Here is a 10449-nt window from a genome sequence, read left to right as displayed (position 1 = left end):
AGAGAAGCAGACATGGCGAGCTCGCTTATGTTAGTGACGTGGTCGCCATCGCCATCGCCATCGCCATCGCCATCGCCATCGCCATCGCCATCTCTGCCCTTGTCTCCTTCTTCCTCTTGCACGCAGAGACTATCTTCCTTCTCTCGTAGACCTAGTTCCTGCAGAGCTGCTTTCCGATCATCTTCTTCGATCAAATATCCCATTAAGGCCCTTAAAGACGACGACGACGAAGACGATTGGGACCCCTCCCAGCCTGTGGATGCCGCAGTTATCGGTGCCGGTATAGGTGGTCTCTGCTGTGCTTCGATTCTCGCCCGATATGGCCTCAAGGTCGTCGTCTGTGAGAGCCATGACGTGGCAGGGGGTGCCGCCCATTCTTTCATTCGGAAAGGATTCCATTTCGATTCTGGCCCTTCCTTCCACGCTGGCCTATCCACTAAACCTTCCATTAATCCCCTCAAACAGGTCTCTCTCTCTCTCTCTCTCTCTCTCTGTGTCCTGTTTCTTTTTTAACTTCCTTTTCTGTCACATTTTTGTTCTTTATGCTAATACATTTCTTTTCAGGTAATGAATTCTCTTGTACTTTTCTGTGCAAACGAATTTTGTTTTGTAGGGAATGCTTTTGTTCATTTTGTTGCGTATGCATTTGCCACAGGGGAAAACCACCAAAAACTGAGTGTTTTTTATAGTTAGCTATATATCCCTTGAACGCCCCCGCAGTTGTCAAAACTTTCCTACTAGGGTAATAGGGTGTTCTAGTGAATTTCGGAAAAACCCATTTGTGGGAAGCATATTTTGGTGTTTTTCCTTTTGATATGTCACAGGAGGGAACACTTGTGTTTTTATTCTACAAAATGCATTTGTTATATCCATGGTTGTTTTAGTTTCTTCTACAAATAAACTCGTTATTTCGATGGAATAGCCCTAGAACTATCAGGTAAAAAAAGTGATTCTCGCACTTGACTAAAATGCTTGTTGAAATTAAAGAATAGAACTCTGACACAAATATAATAATTTTCTGTGAAAATCTGTAGGTTAATAGTATTTTCTCATAATTTCTAATTATTTCATGCACAAAAATGAAAAGCTCGTCTGAGTAGTAAAGGAAAGTTTCCTCAAAATACTTACTGACAGTGACGAAGGATTCAAAATGTATCAGGGATTGCCAAAATCTAGTCAATTGTAATGAGGTTTAGCAAATGTGAAGTAATCCCCTTAATCGAGTTAGATCAGCTCTCCAAAAGTGTAGCACATTCATATGGATAATGATTGGGAGGCCATTTAGCTGGCATTTGGAGAAATCTAGACAACTTTAGTGATTTAGCAACAGATTTCATGGTTAGAATGTAGCCTTGATGTTGATCTAGTATTGTTTTTAAACAGTGATTATCCCTCCATACTTGGAGATGGTAAACAATCACCTGTGTACCAGGAATTGTATATTATTTAAAAAAAGCAATTATTTAGGTCTCAGAGATTATGAGAGAAAAATAACCACTAAATTTATGATTCATGTATGCAGGTATTGGATGCAATTGGTGAAGATGTTACATGTGTTCAATATAAGAGATGGGTGGGCTACTTACCAGAAGGGATTTTTAATTTCACAGCAGATGGAGGTGCATATGAGGCAGAGATCGCAAGGGTAGGAGGTCCTCAAGCAGCTTTTGAATGGAGGGAGCTAGAGAAGAACATGGAACCACTTGGAAAAGCAGCTTCTAGTCTTCCAGCAGCAGCATTGAGGCCAGATCTTGGAGCTTTATTCACTATCGGACGTTTTTTACCACGTCTTCTGCCCAGTGTAGCCTACACTACTGGCCTTCTTGACCCATTCTCCAATATGGTTAACAAGGTTTGATCTTTTGCATAAATTTTAAAGATATTATTTTCAGAAGAAAAAACACTCCAGAATAACAATAGTGTTTATCATTATTTCCCAACCACCCGTTAGGTTTTGTCTAAACAGAGTGTAACTTAAGAATTGCAATATACATTGTGATTGATAGCCAAAATCTCTGAAATGCCCATGTTTGTTTTAGAGAACATGATTGAAGAGTGCATGGATATTATGGTTGATTTTTGGAAAAAGTTCTAAAATACCCTACGTTTATCACTATTTACCCAAATTTCCCAGAGTATTTTCAGAATTAGAAGACATTGACCAGGGACATTTGGGGAAAAGAAAAAAATCTAGGGACATTTGGGAAATTAGTGATAAACTTAGACGTTCTCCCATTATTTTATGTTAAGGGGTTAAATGCTAATATTTGCGTTAAATTTCTAGCTAGAGATGGTTAACTTATGGGTGTGTCTCAATCACAGGTTGTCAAAGATCCATTCCTGAAAAAATTGGTTGATTTAGAGTGCTTTGTTCTTAGTGGTCTTCTTGCTGATAGGTAAAAATAACCCATGGACTACAATGCAATTCTGTATATGTCGCCCCAATTGTTTAAAGATCTGTGTTAGCTATGATACTTTCAATATCGTGAGGACAGGAACTTAGGAGACATTTGAAGATGAATCTATATAAGAATGTTTTAGTGTTTTTATGCAAAGTCGCCTATCCTTGATTTCTTGTCTGAAACTGATATGTTATAGGTGCTTGAAACTACTGTAGCTTTGCCAAATAGATTAGAGAACAGCACTTAGAGATCAGGCAGTTGCATGAATATATGAAAAAAGGTGAAGTAACTCTTATGTGCTTTCTGAATTGATTCATAAAACGGCAGTCTGACACTATTTAATTGCTTGTCTATTTATATGTATTTATATCCTTCGGGAAACCCTGTAGCTCTTCGAGTTCCATCCAGTAAAACTGGTGTGTGCCTGACTTCATATTCTGACTCGGTCTGGAGTCATCAAGCTCAAATTTGGGATTCCCTCAGATTCTGATGAATGCATCCTGCATTCATCAGCTTTTGAAGGGTAAAGAACACTAACAATATATTTTCATCTAATGTATTGCCTTTATCCTATGAACCTATAAAAACACGACTGGTAAGTACACAATGTCAGCTGTAAAAATCTTGGCCACTAACCCCCCCCCTGAGAAGTTGGTAGTTATCACATAATCTCTGAAATGTGTTAATAGTAGTCGAGCTCATCGAGCTCACTGCAAGATTTCCATCTGTGTAAACCTCATGCAGAGAAGGAAAACTTAATATGTTCAAGGTAAGGCTGAATTCTCTCTTGTAAAGTTAATTGATATATGGTGGCAAATGTAAATGGTGATTAAATAGCTGTTCATACAGATTAAGGTAATGGTTACTTAAAACATATAGAGAATCATTTATTATTTTTGAGTCCGTGAGGCCTCATATAGAAATATTTTGGTTGAATACAGTACTATCACTGCAGAGATGGTGACAATGTTTACTGAAAGACATCGTGCAAATGGGACGATTGATTATCCTCTTGGCGGTGGACAAAGTATCATTAAGGCACTTGTAAGAGGTTTAAGGAAGTATGGTGGTAAACTTTTGCTATGTTCTCATGTGGATAATATCATAGTTGAGGATGGGCGTGCGGTGGGTCTAACTTTCCATAAAACAAGAGGCCCAATGAAAGGGACAAAGATGACTATAAGAAGCAGAAAAGCAGTGATATCAAATGCTTCTGTTTGGGATACAGCTAAGCTTATTCCTGATAATAAAGACTTTGTCAATCAAGCAAAACTAACTCCTAAAACTGAGAGTTTCATGCACTTACATTTAGGCATAGATGCATCAGGTTTACCGAAGGACCTCGAATGCCATCATCTTATTGTGAATGATTGGAAAAATATTGGTGCACCACAAAATGTGTGCATCATCTCTATACCGACAGTCTTTGACCCATCATTGGCTCCACCTGGGCATCATACAGTCCATGCTTATACAGCAGGAAATGAACCCTACGAGATTTGGAAGGGCATGGATCGAAAAAGCATGCAATATGCCGCACTGAAGGACGAGCGGTCGCAGGTGCATCTCTTTTTTTCAATAATGAATTCTTGGGAATTGGGAGAGTTCATACCACTACATATATAATCATATTTGGGTGCTCATTCCATAATATATAATCATATTTGCGTGCTCATTGCACTACATATTCATATAAGGGTTATTCATTTCACTATAATAACTGTATATGGAGTGCCCATATTCCTTAATATGTAAATTGTAATCATATATGGAGTGTGGATTACACTGTAATCTACAGTCAATGATCATGCGTATTAGAGCGTGGATTCCACCATGTAATAATGTATATAGAGTGTGAATTTCAGTATAAAATCATATATTTAGTGTGGAATTTTTCCATATAATCATATATGAGGACTGCTGAAGAAAACAATGCATGTGTGTGTTATCTTCAGGTGTTATGGAGAGCATTGGAGAAGGTCATTCCTGATATCCGAGCACGGGCAAGGGTGGAACTAGTGGGGACACCGCTAACTCATGAGAGGTATCTTCGGCGGAGTGAAGGAACGTACGGGCCAGCAATCAAGGCAGGTGAGATGAGCTTTCCAGGAGCTCAAACGAGTATTCCAGGACTCTTATGCTGCGGTGATAGTACAATGCCTGGAATTGGAGTGCCCGCTGTAGCTGCATCTGGTCTCATAGCAGCACACACCATCATACCTGTTTGGGACCATCTTAAGTTGCTGGATTTCTTAGAAAATGCTATATAAATAAGAGCATCCGTAATTCCAATTTATGTAAACTCTCTCTCTCGCTCTCTCTCACTTGCATTCAAGACCCAACTCTAAATTGTCTATTGTGTAGTATATCTAAGCCTACAAAATGGCATGGGAAAAATACCTTCATTGAGCTCTCATGAACCCTTATACAGAAAGACATTTAAAAAATAAACCTTCTTTGAACTCTACCACAGGAATGAAGATACACCTAAACCATTGAGCATATAGGCTATAACATAAAATAAGGAATATTCCATATTCTCCATATCCGTGGGAGATGTGAACGATCTTTTAGGAAAGCTGAAAATTTTCATACCATAACAGCAAATGTATGTGAATGAAATCTCTCTAAAACTTTCTCCATTCTAGAGCAACATTATTCTACCTTGAGCACCTTTGCTTTTTAATAGTTTTTAATGCAACTTTTATCCTCTTATCAACCTAAAAATCCATTAATTGTATGCATCTGCTCATCATCCATCAATAATCAGATAGCTGATGCATTCTCCATCCTATCATCAAAATCTGCTATCTTAACTTGATTGTTTATATTAGACTTAGTAAGGAAAATAAAATACATGTGATTTGTCATAGACTTTGAAATTCCATAATAACTATAATGAAATGAACATGCCTGAATCCACACCTCTCTCCTAGGTAGATGGATGAAAACATTTTGACACATCTCTACATAATACCATATTGAAACTTTAGAGGATGAGCATGCCTAAATCCACACCTCTTAGGCATCTTGAGTATTTTGTTAAAGGTCATGGAAACAAGAGATATAATATAATTGTCTTGTCTAAGAGAGACATTGGTTGACCGATGATGAGGTGATAGAAAGGGTTCTTGATCATTTCAATGGGGAGGGCTATAATTGACCAATGTTGAAGCTCATGGAAGAAAGAGGTCTCAGGTCTTGGTTACTTGAACATTGGGAATATGCATTATTAGAGTGATGAAGAATGTCAACCACAAAACAAACCACCATAATTGAATGCTAATTCTAGAATTTATGGATAAACTCACTAGCACTTATACTAATTCACCAAGAGATTAGTGCAACAAAAATTAAGGAGAGGCATTCCAAAGGCTAAATGATAAATAAACTCACCTTTTCATTGGTGTGGCATGCTTCAATCATCAAATATTTGAAATATTGGCTTTGAGTTAGGAATGATGTAGCAAAACGATTTGGCTGGAAGGGTTTTTGAAGTAGATGTTTAAATGTCATTCTCATAGGGAATTGGAAGGATACAACCATTGATCTAAACTTTTTTATGTCTGATGAACTTGGAAATACAAAAGCACAATCTACACACCTTTCTATAATGTATTTGGCTCAAGGAGAATGCAATACATAAAATCAAACAAAGAAAAATCAATCAATTCTTTTGTGTCAAAATCTACTCAGAAGACGCCTGACTATTACTCATGCAAATTAATTATTGAAAATTGAATGCATCTACCATGTCAAGTTAATTTTCCTTAAAACTGCTTTGGCATAACACTAAATAGAAGTTGTAACTACTAGAGAAATGAAGTCCTTTTTTGAATGATTTCAATGTCCATTGTCTACAATCAAATGCTCATGGTACAACAAGATAAGTACGACCCTATATTTAGGTTGCATTTTAGGACATATATTTATGGCATTAGCCAAGATGTTCAAGCTAATACGAAGTGCCATGCCGTCCAAGATTTAGAGGATTATCACCTAATATTGAATCATTGTGCCTAATCTACTTATCACATTATGCATTATGAAATTTTCATATTTGATTTTGGACATTTTTGCTCTAAACTTGATGAAGTGGGGCTAAAGTCCATCTGTAATGTGTTTATATGAACTAAACATGGCCTTTTCTTAGGAGGAAAACAATGGTCTCTTCATGCATGGTAGGTGACATTACTCACAAAACTTTCTCATTCAAATCCTACAAGGCAAACAAGGGAAAGGCCAGAAGTGTGCCCCTCTAATAACCTTTGGAAACAAGGAGTTCATAGCAATCGAAATCAAAGGAGGAATTTAAATAGAATGTCTGAATTTAAGAAAAGAGGAAACTATAAAATTTCATCAATATTAAAGTGTCATCAATCCAATCCTAGTAAATAACTATGAGAAAAGGATGTGAACTTGTCTACATTTTGCTTCATGATACAAAATACAAATTAAATGAGGTTTGGGCAATGAGAAGCCTATTGTGAAAGCCCACTTTAACCTACAACATGTAGAAGCTCAATGCATTTTAAGTTGGAGGGAGTTTACAAAATCCTATAAATATAACCATAGGCTCATATCAAGAGATCACAAGTCATGAACTCTAGATCTACCATGCTTTCCCACACACATGTTTGGTATGGGTGGCATTATACAAGACATGCCATTGAGTTGAGACCAATCCACTTTTATGTCATGTGAAAAGCAATCCCCACCCATGTGAACCATTTTAAGACGAGGCTAGAAACAAAAATCATCATACACATTGATGTTGTCTTGTCACAATCTAAAATAAAGACAAAAAAGTAAAACTCATTCATGTGGATATATGTAGACAGTAGAAGTATGAAAAAGAACATATTATCTCCAAAAATGTTTAAGTGGTTGTCAATCACCACCTTGAAAAATGTTTAGTTTAATCTATGAAGACTATGTGGATGAGAAAACATATTGATTTTTATTTTTGGAAGGTTGGTTTTGGGCACAACTAAAGATGAGGTTACACCAAACTAGGAATAATGGCCACAAATCCCTTTTTACCGAGACTCGTCCAATAAAACTGAATGATTCAATGTGTGGGCCCTATTTAGGCATAACAAAGAAGATGTGAATGATTTTGTTTCGTTATTTTGGGTGGGGGGGCTTGCCACATCAATATGACAAGTTGGATTAATCAATAAAGTTTAGAATTCAAGCACTCCTGTCTACAACTTGACATTCATTAAGTGACACCAAGAACAACAATACAATTTGAACCATTAAAAAAATTAACCATTGCAAGATTAATTGCATAATGGTTAGCACTTCAAGCAATTAACTCGATGCATTTAGTGTATGGAGATTTGAGAGTTCATCCCAAACACAGCTCCTCATCAATGGTCCATCTGGACTACAACAATAAGGGTGATCCAAGTGTCAAACCATCCTTAAGCTTACTGGTGTTAGTGCTAACCACTTAGTGAGTTTCAATTTATCACTCACACTAATAGAGAAGATACATATTAATCAAATGACTTAATCCTAATATTCGACAAAGCTAAATGATTAGACATTCATGTAGGCCAAGCAATGTTTCTAACTAATACCATTATAATCCATTTCTTACAAGTGGTTGAGAAGGATTACACTAAAAATACTAAGAGATAATCGATTTGGATGGTGGCAACAATGCTTGCTTGACTCTTTGAAGGGTGTTGGTGTTGTGATCTTTTGTTCTTGTTGTGGTAAGTGGTTTTCACTATCAACCCCAGGGTCATGGATGGTCTATTGCTTTCACTAGAGTTATTCCTTGACCTCAACAACGTGCTTGTTTGATTGAAGCATTTCAAGCTATCATGGTATTGCATGAGCCTTCTATGTAGTTGACTTACATTTTGACCTATGTAGTGGCCGTGACGTAGCTCTCTAACTAACTAGGGCTAGTATTGTTTTGATGTACCTGGTGGGTCACCTTTTCAAGCTCTCTAACTAACTACACCTAGTATTGTTTTGACCTATGTAACTATGCTTGTTTGATTGAAGCATTTCAAGCTAACATGGTATTGCTTGAGTTTTCTATGTAGTTGACCTATGTAGTTGTCGTGATGTAGCTAGTGGGTCACCTTTTCAAGCTCTCTAACTAACTACGCCTAGTATTGTTTTGTTATATGTATAATGTAACTATCGTGATTTTAGTTTGAGGGTTAAATCCATCTGTAAGTTTGATGGATGGTTCCTCAAAACTCTTGGTGGGATGACACTAAAGATATGAACGATTTGATTTTCAAGGATTAGGCAATGGTTTCAATTCCTTGCTTGGTTCTCTCACCTCCAACAATAGCTTGACACGAATTCTCTCACTCGTCTATGTCATATTCTCTTTACTCTTTACGTCCTATTTTGGTACACAACAACCACCTCCAACCATAGCTCGTCACAAATTCTTTGGCTTGTCTATGTTATACTCTCTTTACTCTTTACTTGTTCGGAGGGACCCCATGGGCCATCCCACCATAGCTCGACACAAATTCTTTGGCTTGTCTATGTTATACTCTCTTTACTCTTTACTTGTTGGGAGGGACCCCATCCCCCATTCTAGAGAATGGACGAAATTTAACATCCCTTTGTTTTGATACGAGATTTAGGATAAGATGTCGGGGCGACGTGGCTTGCTTCTTGTTGCATTTACATACTGAAGAAAACCAATGAACATTCATCACCTGACCACTAGGGTTAGCTCATTACAATAAGTAATAAAAATGGCAACCAATTTGCAAGACCCAGCTGTAGAAAAATTTAACACCATGGAGGTTATTTATGATATACAAAACATATTGTGGTTATTTAAGAGATATATATGTGTGTGTGTGTGTGTGTACCTATGAGTGTGGTATGTATAGTAATCTTCCTCTTAGAAGCTACACCTGTCAGTAGGTGTATGCCCAAAACAGAGCATTTATGACTCTTAACGTTTAGTATGACGCTGAGGCTGATGATTTCTCAGCACAGAATCCTAAGACTCTGCCCTGGTATTTGAACCTGAGACAAAAAAACGAATGCAATCTTTGGGGAATTTAAGCACAGGAATGGGGATTGGATTAGAGTTCCTTCTTCTACTCATCATCGATCAATCCATTATAGAGAACAATGACCTTATCCTGATCCATCATGAATCATTCTCAATCTTCTCCAGATTACCATACCAATGATGTTTTACGGTTTTAAGTTTTGATATAGCAGGGAATGTGTTACTTGTTTATGGTTTAGAATTTTCAATTGTGAAATTGTACCCTTGTGATAGCTCTAAATTATATATACATTGATTGCTTAATGCATAATTTGCCCTTAATTTAGATCAAGTAAGTGTAATCGAAATGTGAGTCACCATTCACTTTAATTCTTAATACTTTCATCCCTCTAGGCAAAATGAATCAGTATTACTTTGGGGAACAAACAACCACACATGCTTTAATCATTTCCAACACGTGAGCATGTTCCTTTTCGGAGAATTCTCCGTTATCTTTTACATCGACTACATTTCCCATATTATTTTAGGTGAATTCTACTTGACATTATCTTGAAAGGCTTTCCATGAAATGTCTGTCAAATACTTTGGACGGAAGAGAAATGAGCCATAAGCATTTATGTATGCCTTCGGTTGATGATGAGGATGCCAGGCCAATTCAGTCCAATCCAATCCATCTTTTTTTACCTGTCACTTGAAAAGCCAAGTAGTCAATTATTATTACTTTATGGAAGCACTTGTGATAGATAGTTGCTGATAGCTCCTTCAGCTTATGTATTTACTTACTTTATGTGAGTGAAATTCTCAATGTCATTCTCCAAAATTGTTCTACATTCAGTTTCCCACTAAAAATAGTCTTAAAACAAACTGGAAATTCAGTACACAAGAAGCTTTTTTGGGGCATCTTCTGAAGTTAGTCATTCATCAATCGGGCATTAACTAGCTAACGTCTTGATAACATTAAAAAAAGCCACAGTTTTAAAAAAGATGGCAATGGCCACTGGCGAGAGACAGAGACAGAGACAGAGCATGGCAGCAAAT

At 37.1% G+C, this 10449-nt stretch overlaps 1 protein-coding gene across 1 annotated transcript; it reads left to right on the top strand.

Annotated features, from left to right (window-relative positions):
- On the top strand, positions 1-4828 carry LOC147852832 (prolycopene isomerase 1, chloroplastic-like). The gene is made up of 5 exons (XM_087333431.1): positions 1-465; positions 1523-1852; positions 2323-2396; positions 3344-3962; positions 4358-4828. The coding sequence occupies exons 1-5, from the start codon at positions 13-15 to the stop codon at positions 4670-4672; spliced, it is 1791 nt and encodes a 596-aa protein (XP_087189557.1). The 5' UTR covers positions 1-12; the 3' UTR covers positions 4673-4828.
- The last annotated feature ends 5621 nt before the right edge of the window (positions 4829-10449 follow it).

This window comes from Azolla caroliniana, unplaced genomic scaffold, assembly GCF_043228905.1.
Source record: "Azolla caroliniana isolate FFs.n. ecotype wild unplaced genomic scaffold, voAzoCaro1.0.p SCAF_17, whole genome shotgun sequence".
In the NCBI taxonomy this organism is placed as follows: domain Eukaryota; kingdom Viridiplantae; phylum Streptophyta; class Polypodiopsida; order Salviniales; family Salviniaceae; genus Azolla; species Azolla caroliniana.
Note: the sequence above shows the minus strand (reverse complement) of the source record. Positions and strands in the feature narration are given on the sequence as shown.